Source organism: Cornus florida, unplaced genomic scaffold, assembly GCF_030987335.1.
Source record: "Cornus florida cultivar Cherokee Brave unplaced genomic scaffold, ASM3098733v1 CherokeeBrave_3.0.0_Hap2_Chr02, whole genome shotgun sequence".
Taxonomy (NCBI): domain Eukaryota; kingdom Viridiplantae; phylum Streptophyta; class Magnoliopsida; order Cornales; family Cornaceae; genus Cornus; species Cornus florida.
In genome coordinates this window covers 16,734,865-16,749,205 of record NW_026775572.1, presented here as the reverse complement: position 1 = coordinate 16,749,205, position 14,341 = coordinate 16,734,865, and the positions used below count along the sequence as shown (strand labels likewise).

The following is a 14,341-nucleotide window of genomic DNA, read 5'->3' as shown; positions in this document are numbered from 1 at the left end:
TAATGCATGGTCACCTGATAGTCACGTATAGATAGAAAAAGAAAAGCCACAATTATCAAGCAGAATGATAGGATCTGTGACCGGCTCCTCCAACATCACTCCTCCACCTCCGGTAAGAATAGCAGCTAAACCAAAACAATTGAGAACAGCAAAAGTAGGGACTAGATGAAAATAGAAAAGTCATTCTTGAAGGAGAGACAGGAGAGGAGAGGAGAAGGCTGAAGAAATATAAAGTGAGTGAAAAGGACTAAAATAAATATAAAGCGAGTTGTCCCATCTAACCATGAGCTTGAAGTTGTTGCTGGTATCCATTGTGGGTCATTCTTTTAGGACAATTTGGATTTGGGTAATTCTTGGGTTTTTTTTTCCTATAAGTTTTGGTTGGTTTGGTATATGGGCACCTGGCCTATAATACTTCCTGGGGTATGCCCCTTGTAAATATGTATTTTTTTGTTAGTTTTTATTACGTTAATCACTGAATTGCCGGAAAAAACAAATACTAAGATTAATTATAAGTAACACACCCATTATATTATACCCATTATACTGCAATTAGTTGAATTCTAAGAGTCAACCTCGCGTTAAATATGTAAAAGTATTTTTTATTAATAGTTATACGTTTACCAGCTTAATTATATGCCTCATCAATATAAGTACACATCTTTTTTTTCTTTTTCTTTTTTATTCTCCCTCAATAATTTTAAATTTTTTTTTTTAGCCACTAACAACATTGTTCAATGTCTAAAAAAAATTAATAAAAAAAAGGGTGACAAAAAAAAATGTCTGTAAAAAATAGTGACTAAAAATGAGTATATAGGATGATTCTTTAACTTAGTTCTCAGAGTACTAGTAAATAAGCCATTGAAGATATTATCTGCCATTTCATGTTTATATGCTGGTGATAAAGGAGGTCATTAAAGATCGACTATTAGTGTATAAGCTCCTTTTGTATGCTTTACAGCTAGGGGCCCACATAGAATCGAACCGAACCAGTGCTTTAGTTTTGGTTTATTAGCGGTCCGGTTCTAATTTTTTGAAATCGTTAAGTTTCAGTTCTGTAACCCGAACCAATAATTTTATACATACATATATATATATATATACATACATATATATATATATATATAATTAATATATATGTTAATAGGACTTTTTATTTTTATTTTTATTTTTATTTTTTATTTTTTCGGAAGGTAAAGTATATTAAACAGAGAGAATGTAAAATGTGATGGGCTAGTATTAAAGCCCATACCAAAACAAGACTAAAGCCCATACAAAATGTGAGCACCAAATGTTGAACACGACGATGCCCACATCATATCAAAGTATCAAATCCAATAAAATATAAGAGAACTACAAAGAAGACGAACACAGTTATATTCTAGGGTTAATTACAATGACACCCCCTGAGGTTTGTCATGTTGACAATCATATATAACTTAACCCTTTTTTGAACAAAGACACTCCCTAAGTTTGTAAACTTGATTTTAAAATTTTTTTTTTTTTAGCCACTAACAACATTGTTCAATGTCTAAAAAAAATTAATAAAAAAAAGGGTGACAAAAAAAAATGTCTGTAAAAAATAGTGACTAAAAATGAGTATATAGGATGATTCTTTAACTTAATTCTCAAAGTACTAGTATATAAGCCATTGAAGATATTATCTGCCATTTCATGTTTATATGCTCGTGATAAAGAGGTCATTAAAGATCGACTATTAGTATATAAGCTCCTTTTGTATGCTTTACAGCTAGGGGCCCACATAGAATCGAACTGAACCAGTGCTTCAGTTTTGGTTCCTTAGTGGTCCGGTTCTAATTTTTTGAAACTTATATATATATATATATATATATATATAAATAAAATTATTAATATATGTGTTAATAGGACTTTTTATTTTTATTTTTATTTTTTATTTTTTCGGAAGGAAAAGTATATTAAACAGATAGAATGTAAAATGTGATGGGCTAGTATTAAAGCCCATACCAAAACAAGACTAAAGCCCATACAAAATGTGAGCACCAAATGTTGAACATGATGATGCCCACATCAGATCAAAGTATCAAACCCAATAAAATATCAGAGAACTACACACTACACAGAAGACGAACACAGTTATATCCTAGGATTAATTATAATGACACCCCTGAAGTTTATCATATTGACAACCATATATAACTTAACTCCTTTTTTAACAAAGACACCCCCTAAGTTTGCAAACTTAAACAATGACACCCCATTTTAAAAAAACGGAGCCAAACACAGCCTTAAGTAACATGAAATGTCTAATATGCCCTAATAAATATTTTAATCCTCACCTAAAATGACCAAACTACCCTCTCATCTCATCTCTCTCTCTCGTTTCTCTTTCCGTCCCTCTTGACCAAACACAGCCTTATATGAATAAAATATTTGACAAAAAAAATGTGCTCCATAGCTGTCCACCCAAAATGCACGGACGGTGAGAACGGACTGGTTCAGGCAAGGTGGTGCCGGCGATGGACTGTGGGGAAGACTCCGCCATGATGGTCTGGTTCGTGACGAGATGGCAGCGACGGTGGACTCGGCCGTGGATGATGGCGAAGGCGGCTTGCGACTGTGGAGAAGGCGACGACTGTGAAAAAGAAGATCGGTTTTGATGGAGGCAGCCGCGAGCTTGGTTTTGATGGCAACCGGCTCGGATGGTGGGGAGATTGGGACGACAGACAGCTGGGCCATGGGCGACGGGTTGGTTCGGCTCGGAACGGCGATGGGCTTGTGAACCCCGACGTGGAGATGGGCTAGCTGTGACGGCAATGGGCTGGTTGCGGCTTCGGCTGTGAGCTTGCGGATGATGGCAGCGAGCTTTCTCAAACCCTGTACTCTCTCTCTCTAACCTCTCTATGCTCCAAGCAAACAACGGCAAGAATGGAATACGCTGAAAAAGATGGAGTTCTCTCTACCCATCCACCATCATCTCCACACACTATGCACCACCCCTGTTATCTTTTTTGCAATTTTTTTTTTCACCCAAACCCTAGCTCCATCTATCTTCAAATTGACTCAATAATCTACATTACACTAACTGAAATAGTGGGGTTTTGTTTCTAATAATCAAATAGACCATATGTGACTTTTGGAGGGTAATAGATTGCGGCTGTGGATGGCTCGGATGAGGGTGACAGCGGGATGGTGATGAGCTCGGCTGTGGGTTATGGCGGATTGATGGACGGTGGGGAAAAAGGGCTCACAGGAATGGGAAGATGGAAAATTTGGAAGAAGAGATTTTTTGATTGAGGGAAATTTGGTCATTTTACGTGGTCAAAGGATAAACATGTACTTTCATCATGTTTGGGGTATCATTGTTCAAGTTTGCAAACTTGAGGGGTGTCTTTGTCTAAAAAACGGCTAAGTTATATATGGTTGTCAATATAATAAACCTCAAGGGGTGTCATTGTAATTAATCATATATATTATAAATCCCTAGAATAGTATATTGTCTATAAGGCTTCAAACTGATACGGTCCGTAAGAGCAATCTTATCCACAAAAGTTCATCCGAATCAAATTCAAAGGTCAATTTGTAGGAAGTCGGAAGCTGCAAGAAACCTGACACCTCCAATAGCATTTTTTTCTTGCTTTTAATCAGTCTTTTTTTTAAATAAAAAATAAAAATCATGGAACAAAATCGGATCCATCTTCACGGTTTGGTTCCATATTTCTAACGATTTCAATTTCCGTTTCGATTTCTATTTGTAGGAACTATTGGGAATGATTTCGGTTTCGGTATTTGAACTTTGCAATTATGAGATGGAAATGAGGAAACAAATTAAACAAATGTGTATCATTTAACTGATCAAAAGAATAAATAGGGTGTACCTCATCTTTAACAATCAGTGCTTCTACTAATGATTCACCCATAAAAGGTTGGAACTTTGGCTCTTCTTTCTTTTGGGGTTTAGTCTCTTTTGCAGCTTCCTGTAGGATTCAACAATCAACCACAGGGTTGATGAGATGTGTATCAAAGAACAGCTTAACTGTCGGATATTTAGCTTTGGATGCAGGAAGATAAAATGAAGAGATGCTGTATAATTAAGTTTTTAGCATTTTAGATCAACATTCCAAAACATAAAAAAAATAGAAAGAAAAAATCAATTAACCAAAGTAGAACACATCCCATGACAACAATCATATTTAAATAAGTCAACTAACCTAGGCGGTCAAGGGCTGAGGGAGGCATTATAACTGAAGCATCACAAATACAAGCAAGAAATGTTAAAGAAATTTCAAAATTTCTAGGCTATACACAGGAGAATGAACAGAGGAAAGGGAGAAAGACATTTTTTTTTTTTTTCCTCAAGAAAGAGCAGGAGATGCCATGAAACAATAATTATCATTCTGCCTGAATTTGTTACAAAATTGTAACATATGCACTCTGCAAAGTTCTGCATTATCTAGGCCTTGTAAAGCTCACAAACATTTGATCAGCAGTGACTTTGACTCGGTTGAGGACCAAAAATAATAATAAAAAAAGATGACGAATTTTTATCATACCAAGTGCTGAAAAAATCTTTCCTATTTCCATATAGCTGCTATCTCTGTCTCGCTCTAGCTACAAAAAAAGGGACTGATCCAAATAGCTTAGGATTGGAATTCTTTGCTGATATGTCCACCTGTAGAGCAGGTTAATGGATTTCAAAATTTAGGGAGATGAAGGTACGAGACTGTATTTGCTTTTGAGCATTTATTTTTTTCGCCCGTCAATCTGATGGGCTTCAATAGGTATCTATGGTGATTAAGTAAAATAGATAATGCCAATATGAGTTTTTATTGTTTTGGTGAAAGAAGCTAAGATTCATGTTTGAGTAATTCTTTGTTTAGCACACATATTATCCTCTCTCTTATATATATTACTTTGGGCTTTTAAAAATGAAACTGTACTTTTAATTGTCATAAATAAATAATGGAGACCAGGAAAGAGGACTATAAAAATCAAGTAGTTAAATAGTAGAGAACTGTGAAAAATAAAATGTATTTAGGTTATTAGTACCATAAGTCTATCTATACATCTGATCACTAAAGTAAAATTCTGGAACTATCATTTGCATTACCATGATTTGATATACAAGAGAAAATATTAAAAGTTGTTACAACGTTACCACTTTTTGTAGGAGCATTTAGCTATATGCTTGTTATTTGTTAAGTGTAGGCATACCCAATCAGTTGGTCACATTTCCATACTTAATTTTACTCATATTGTATAATTAAAAAGAAAAAGTTGTTGATTTTAGTGTAATGGTATAGTGTATATTGATAAGAACTAGGAGTTAATTCTTGACTGATTTATTATAAATCCTTCAAATCAGAGGGTTAATGCAATAGAATTCCACCTCAACTTGATAAGAAGATTCAACCTTGTAAACACATGAAAAAAGCCAATGAAAAAAATTCTATTCCAAGTAAAATACATATGCTCAGAAATTTAATAAATGTATGGAAGTCCACGTACTGTATTCCTAGTCAATGTGCAGTCTAAGTACTATAGGTAAATATATATTATATGACAAGTCCAAAATTAAAGATCTAGGTTTCAAAGATGGATGTTGGTTGAAATTCAAAACCATGGGCTGTGTCTTGTGTGTGTACATGGATGAGTAGTCTGGACAAAAACAAGTACTAGGAGTCAAGGACTTGGAAGTAAGAAGGGCAATTAATTGTGAAAGATCTAAATATCAGACTATAGAAGCCAATTAATTAATATTTTTTCGACCATAAAATTCTGTTTAGATCTTAACTTTGATCTCAAAGTATGGCTTTCATTTGAACAAGACGTGCTGCATTACAGTTTGACAGGGCAGAATGCTCAATTGCAAAATTTTCCCACTTATAAATGATGTAGGACAAATGCAATACACAATTACTTGCTTTAGTACCAAAAACTGATGCAAGAATGTTCTAGAAATCTCGGAATGACTCCATGCAACTCAAGATTTCAATATTTGTTACATGCACTTTTCAAAACTGTTTGAAGTACCCATGTTGGACACACAACACTAAGACATGGATGATACATGATTTAATATGCATCTAACAAGCATATCAAACAAAATTTCCATTGTTAATCTTCTTTTCCTAACTACGAAAAAAACAGAAAATAATAAACTCAGAAAAATTTTAGTTCTAATGTAATATAAGAAATTATACACAGTTCTCTATCATTTCTGGGATTATTTAAGTTGCTAAAAAAATTAGGTTATGTTTATAAAGATGCAACTTTTCATGAGCTTCTGAAATTCATCCAATGCAGTTTTCTCACAAAGATTAACCCATGAATGCATTGCACTACAACCAGCCACAAATACAAGTTCATAGATAGGCACAACACACAATTTGCAAGGGAAAATAATCTTCAACTTTCTAAGCATAGAATGCATTGTCATGGAGTACCTTGTGGATTAAAAATGATAGAAAAGCAAAAGAAAAGAGACATCTTATCAAGCATCTTAAGTTATTTTACATTTCATTCTCACTTTCCTAACAAACCAAACACATAAGTCTTAATTTTCAATCAAGTAACAATGAAAAAGGGGGAGTATAAGACCTTTGTTGTAGACTGCAACCATAAACAATAGAGATTCTGATCCTTCTGCTCCTAATGAATTGGTGATAATGGATCCTGTTAGAAAAAATATTTTAAAAATGTAATGCCAACAAATATATAAAAAATCAGATCGTATGTTAATGACTACTTCTCATAAAAATAAAAATAAAAAGAAGGTAGTGAATGACTAATTGACCTCCAGAACTTTCACATATTTCTTAGGCCATACAACCATGCTTGTGTTAGCATCATGAAGATAATTCCAATTAGGTCTGCTCGGTACAAAGGACATATTGTTTACAAGTGTCACTGATTCAGGTGATAAGGCACATTGGTAGCAACTAGCAAGACCATTTGTCTTTGATGTGGAGATGTCTGGGTCCTTTAGTGGCCTTAGCTTCTTCAGTCAAGTAGAAGGAACCCAAAAGCAACTAGCCTTTTGGGTGTGAAGTTCACCCAGTAATATTAGAACCGATCCAGTACTACCATGTCAGGTCCAATAGTACATAAACATCCAGAAGCCCACAACAGGAATGAGACTTTTACAACATAGCACAAAAATCTCTGTAATCTGGCTTGAAGCATATATATACAGTCCTAAGAAAAGTTTTTGGTCGACCAATTAATGCATTCCGAGATTTTAAAAAACATGTATGAGAGAGGATTTATAAGAAATCTATTGCCCTTGGGCAAAAGAATTGCTATGTCAGATTCAAATTCTTGATTTATTCAGAACAGTTTTGCTGCTTCCCATTTCGAGATAAAATAAGTTATATAATATTCTTGAAATTATTGGGACGGGTAATTCATACCTAACTAAAGCAGTCAAAAATTTCAAAAGTAATCTTTATTCTTGAGGATATGGAGTTCCTAACACCATTCTAAAGCAGTTTAAAATGTATGTTGGGTTGAGTACGAATGCTGTGACTAGGAAGACAGATAATGGAATTGAAAGAAGTCTTAATAAAAAGAATTGAACACCAACCAACTGAGTGACGAATTTGGATGGAGTCTTGCAGAATAAGATCTTTACCATGTAGGGGCGCTAGCGTAAGGGGTATGTTACACTACAATCACAGACATGATAATATGAAAAATGAATTAGAGAAAGTTTAAAAGCAATAATAGTACAACTTAGGTCAAATAAAGTGTCCAATTTAATCATCCAAAAGTACAGGTAATGATGGTAGCAAATTTAACCAAGAAAAGAAAAGGCAAAGTTAAAAAATCCTGCACCTAGATAGTAATCACTGTTAACATTAAACGTTTATTCCTCTTTCAATTCACTGTTACTTTTACCGACGTAAGCATCCGAGATTATTTGGCAGTACCATACTAGTGTTAAGACCTCTCTTCCATTTTACAGGAAATCCCATCAACTCTTTTGCACGTGAATCACGCCTAATTGCTGAATCAGATTTGAACCCCAAGAATAACTACTAAAAAATTAAGCAAGGAAAATTAAACAACATAAACATAATGAAGCATGTGCATCAGACCAAATTTTAGGACTAGTTTTGGGCCACATGCCAAAATTTGAACCCAACTCTATTGACCAAGGAATGCCCAAGCCTAATAACCCATTTACAAAACTTCAGCCTAGGTTCCTCAAAAGAATAGTGCCAAAATTGCTAAATTGAATTTTTTTTTTGGCATTTTGAAACCGAAGCAGAGTATAGGGAGAGAAAATAACAGAGATGGTTTCTTTCTCATCATCCCATACATATCACCGATTTATTGTGATTGAACTCAATCACTAGCATCATCAGATCACTCAATTTTACGGATTCCGATGCGCTTCACAGAGGCTTCATAAACCTATCAGCAACAGCCTACTGTATACACATCCCACTCTATTGCTGTTCAAGACCAGCCATGTAGTTCCTTATATCTTAATCAATTCAACAACTTACATTTTAATCAATTCAACCCCTTTATCATGTTTATTATATCTGTCCAATATCAAATAAATCAAATATAAATGTACTTACAAAATCCCAAATCATGAACTCAATTCCATATTGATCATATAATGTGACTCTGCTAATGCAACAGATGACAGAACAGTAAGAACCCAACCCAGAAACACCAGTGCTTGAAAACTATATAAGAAGTGTTCATTTGAGATATAAATTGAAAACCCAAACCCCAATTTCATAATACACATCAAAGACTAACTCTAATTTCATAAATACATCAAGAAAATTGAAAACCCTAACCTGTTCTTTAACTCCTCTGGCCAGCTCTAACCTCAAAATCACATCAGATGAATCATGTATTCCTCAAATGAAACAAATCACGAATCAACTCGCATTTATACACAAAAACACATAGATATATATACACACAAACATTTGTGCATAGAAAAGTATAGATATAGAGAAAAACTTGCAAAAAAGTTTAGAATGCAAGCCCTATAAATAGATGGAGATTGGGGCATATCGATGATGAAAATCATAGAGAAAGGGTTTAGATAGAACGATGAAAATCACAAAGAAAGGCAACTGTAACAACGTACCTTAGTCCATGCTCGCTCGCTGTTAGAATTTAACTTCAATGTCTGAACTAGCTCGCTGCTAGCTGGTGCTGGTCTTCGTCGCTCCCCTACTGCAGAGAAATGTGTGTATGTATCGCTGGTCTGAGTTTTTTTTTTTTTTTTTATCTTTTCTTTTTTCAATGTATATTTTTAAATTGTTGACTTTAATTGTCACCAACTCATTTGGCGCGGGAGTGAAAAATTGGGGGAAGCTTTATTGCTTATTCACGGGACCAAAAAAATTCCCTTAATTGTGTAATTTTCACACTTTATCAACGAGGACTCCGTTAAAGTTAGAGAAATGCCCTGTTAATATGCGTAAGAGAAATGCTAACGGTCGGCATTTTTATGGATGAGTTGAATTGTAATTAATGTCTTTTTTAATTAAATATTTTTTATTTTTTATAAAATATTAAAATATATATTTTTATGAACAAAACTACCCTTAACCCTTTATCCCTTTCATTTGCCTTTCTTCCCATTCCTTCCTTCATTCACATATTGGTATTTATTACATATATATATATATATAAATAGCTAACAATATGTGAGTGTATTCTTCCTTCTCTTTTATTTTTAATTGTCGTTTAATCTTATGAATTCATGGTTGAGATGATTGCATATATATATAAATTGACATACGGATCTAACAAGGAAAAAGAAAAGGAAAGTAACCCGCACAAATCTAACAAGGAAAAAAAAGTAACACTTTATATATATATATATAAAGTCTTACAACACTACTTTCCTCTCTCTTTTTTTCGATCCATATATATATATATATATATATATATATGCATATATACATTATATATGTAAACTTCATCAAGTGAGTACTGAGAGACGGATGAAAAGTTTAAAAGAGCTATTTTGTCTAAAAAAAAATATAGTTTTAATATTCCATAAAAAGTGAAAACTTGTAATTAATGAAGACATTAATTACAATTCTACTATGTGAATGGACAATCGTCTTAGCGATCGTCATTAGCATCCCTCTATGCGTAAATATTCGCCTGGTCTTTAAAATAACTGTAGTAAAAATATCTTTTTACGAGAATTCTACTAAATCCTACAAGCATTGTTCAACAATTCGGCGAACTTTAGTGACCTAAAAGCTTCATTCTAGTGATAATTAGCTTGGTGAGCTTCAATCCTAGCATTCAATCATTTATTTTTTACGAAATCGACGATAATCAAAGTCTTTTTTAGTAGTGAGTTTTTTTATCAGCCTTGTACTATTGATTGGGCCAATAGTTTCCCTCATGATTGTCTTCATCATTGGATCTGATCATCAAGTTCTACTCCGCGATTTGAATAAGGAAATCGGACATTTTAAGCTATAATTTCCATTTTTTATGCCAGATGGGTCAAAGACAAGGCTTCCTAAAGTAGTCTGGGACTATTGTTTTTGTTTGACTGGGTCAGCCCAGCTTTGTCTGAAGGAGAAGATGAAACACTGCAAGAAGAAGCTTAAGTACTGGGTAAATCCAAGTTAACTAATTCCAATAAGAAGACTAAAGAAATTTAAGAGAAATTGGCTACCATGGATCTCATAGTGTCTTTTGATAGAGTTTTCTTCAACCTTAATCATCACCACCTTCTTAGAGTCCTCTCACAGACGAAGCTCAAAGTTGTTATCGAGAAAGAAAATGGGTTGTAAAGACAATTTTTGAGGGAGATAGTATTGGACAAAATGTCATTTTACATGGCCTATATTTTTATATTTTAATTTATTACACGAGAGCATTATAGTTATTTTAAGTCTTAAGGGAATATTTGCACCAAATCATTAGTATGTGGAGATTTTACACTGCACATTGAGAATTAATTAGGGTGCACATAGTTCAGTTTGGATTGGTTTAAAAGTTTTTTAGAATCAAACCAATTCTAATGGATTCATAAAATTTGGAACCGAACCGAACCATTTGACCAAAGGAACCAAATCAAATTATGAAAAATCGATTTGGTACGGTTCGGTTCCACTTTTTTTTTTTTTTTTTTTTTTTTTTTTTTTACAGAAGTATTCATATTTCAAAATTCACATGCACAATTATAAACTAAGTTACCAACATAATCAGAACTATTAATATATTTAGAACTTTTAATTCATTATTCTCTGCCACTTCTGGAATTGAAGTGAATAAATCCATAATTGCTAATAACCTAATACATTTATTATTATTAATTTAACATAAAACAATCGGTCACAATTCAAAATTCATCTAATATATTGGTAAGAGTTAAGAAAATTAAGAGTGAACAATAGGATTGATAGAGTAATTTGAATGGACTTGAATCCTCTAAGTTAAATATTCTCTAATTTATAGTTAGTTGAATTCCCTGCAGAATGACACGTAACATTAAAAATCTATCTACTGTTGGTGTAAAATCAAATTAACTAATTTAAAGAAACTTTAAAAACTGCACTGTTTTGAATTAAGAAAATTTCACTATATTCTAACTACATTTAACATCGTTATTTCTCCCTCATCTTTTCTCTCTCCCCGCTTTATTCATATCTGAAATCAGTCGCGTCTCTGCTACTGCTGAATGCATGGTTTAAATCTTTTTTTCAGCAAAAAAAAATCTTAATACAATATGTAGGATGATGAAGATATAAATGCATGATATCTTGATCTATGCTACTACTCCAAAATACTATTTGTAGTGATATTAACCATGGTTGAATTGTGCTTTAATGGATCCATTTCTTTTTTATTGTATTACCCAAATCAAAAAATGAAATGATAAAAAAATCTAAAATCTAAAACTTTGTACAAACAATCCTTTGGAACCAGGATTGTGTGAGTACCAATTAGGAAAAAAAAAATCTAAAATTTGTTACTATTTAAAAGAGAAATAGAGACGCGACTTGTTTCAGATATGAATAAAGAGGGAGAGGGAGGATCTTTTTTTGAAAAAGATGAGGGAAAGATAATGATGTTAAACATCGTTAGAGCACAGTGAATTTTCCTTAATTAAAAACGATGCAGTTTTTAAGCTTTGGTAAATTTTACTTATCTCAAAACGGTGCAGTTTTCAAAATTTATTTAAATTAGTTGACGTGGTTTAACACTGGCAATAGATAGGTTTTTAATGTTATGTGTCATTTTGTAGCAAATTCAACTTATAATAATTTGGAGAATATTTAACTTAGAGGATCCAAGTCCAATTTGAATTGTATGATTATATTATATATACAGTATAATTTAACATTATAAATATACAGGAAGGCTCTCACAAGGTCCAAAACAATAAACTTTTCAACGAATCAAAAGTCAATTGGAAAAATTACACTTTATTACTTTATCAGGCCTAATCATATTTAATTTACCATAATTAGCTAATACATTTATTCAATCTCTCTTTATCCACACCATCTTCACCACTACAACCACAACACAACTACCACGTTCATTATCCAAAATTGAATCCAGGTCACTCTCTCTTTCTCTCTCTTCTTTTTGCACTTTGATTTATTTATTTTTTATTTTTTTGCTCTCTTTATTTATTTTTTTTTTCCTTCCTTTCATGGCCTGATTGATGCTCTCTTATTTATTATTTTTTTAGTTGACCAATTATTCCGCACTTTGTGAATAAGTTTTTTTTTTTTTTTTTTGTTAAAAGGATACCAATTTTTTAGGATTCATGAATAAACACAACCTCTAATAATAGAGGCTCAGACAGAAAGTATATATTACTTAATCCTGTCATGGAAACAATAAAAGGTCTCTAAATTTGAGTTTTCTGGAACTCCAGAGCAATTTATTTTCTGGAACTTCATAATGAGACAAAAAAAAAAAAAAAAAAAAAAAATCTCCAAATTCTGGCAATTTATTTACTCCAGAAGAAGTACTTGTGTTTAATAGTCGTGACCTGGATCCAATTTTGGAGAATGAATATGATAGTTGTGTTGTGGTTGTAGTGGTGAAAATGTTGATTGTGATGGTGTGGATATAACGATAGTGGTTGAAATTGTAAGGACGATGGAAGAGATTAAGGAAAGAGAGATTGAATAAATTTATTGACTAATTACAGTAAATTAACTATGATTAGGTTTGATAAAGTAATAAAATATAATTTTTCTAATTAACTTTTAGTCAATTGAAAAGTCCGTTGTCTTAGACCGCATGATAGTCTTTCTATATATATATAACATAACATAACGATTACCAAACCGTATCTTTACGGTTTCACAAATTTAGAACCGTAACAAAACCAAACCGTCTGGTTTGATTTGGTTCGGTTTGGATTTTTGATTTGAACGGATTTTTGTGCACCCTTATAATTAATAGTATAAGAAGATTTTACACTACATAGTGATTTTTAGACGGTTTTTTTTGGCATTTAACCCCTTGCTTTATTTACGAAGGAAATACTGAAATAGACGGAAAAAAAAAAAAAAAAAAAAAGGCTAGAATGCGCATGCGCTTCGGTGCGTCTTTTTAACGTCATGTTGCTTTATTACTGGGGTTTTAGATTTTCATTTATTTAGTCAGGCCCAATTTTGAGTGGATCTTGGACCAGTAACCCCAAAAGGTAAAACCCAATCTAGGCCCTAACCCAAGTACAAACACGACAAATAGCCAACACAATTACTGTCTCGAGGCTAGATATAAAGTCGAACATTGTGGCTCAAGAACTGTGAGCTTTAAAAATGGTATCCTGGCACAAATGATAAAAAATTAAAAAAAAAATTGTCCTGCTTTATGTATGTGAGTAAAAATAACATTACTTTCTTGCAAAGTTTGTTGGTGATCTCCACCCTATATAGTCAATGTAATCAATTTATGACAAATGTTCGACTCATTACAAATGATAATAGAATAAATTGAATTCATAAATAAAACTATTTTTTTTAGTATCTGCTCACCTCCATTTTTGAATAATTTTAATATATATTTTTTTCATCATATATATGTTGGAAATAGTGACCTAGTTACACACACAACACTATATTATTTGAAAGAGAATAGAAATGAAGGAAAATATTTTTTATTTCACTTGATAGAAAATGAATATAATGCATGGGTTTATATAGGCTTCAAAACATAAATGTAAATGAAACTTAAAACCCCACTAACATATCATTTAGTAGGCAAAACTCTCACTAACCCACTAACATGACCATTTACTAGTTGTAACTCTCATGCCCCCACTAAATCCAATAAAAAACTCACATAAATATAAAACACAAAATAAAATAAAGTTTAATTTCTAACAATA

The 14,341-nt window shown here is 32.6% G+C and overlaps 1 protein-coding gene across 3 annotated transcripts in view; it reads right to left on the bottom strand.

The window, feature by feature from the left end:
- Positions 1-3,725: 3,725 nt before the first annotated feature.
- LOC132293926 (uncharacterized) overlaps positions 3,726-14,341 on the bottom strand; it is a 33,196-nt gene continuing 22,580 nt past the window's right edge. For all 3 annotated transcript variants that reach the window (XM_059791586.1, XM_059791588.1, XM_059791587.1), the window contains one exon: positions 3,726-3,956. In XM_059791586.1, coding sequence (XP_059647569.1) covers positions 3,741-3,956 — 216 coding nt within the window. In that variant the 3' untranslated portion in view covers positions 3,726-3,740. The remainder of the gene's footprint in view (positions 3,957-14,341) is intronic.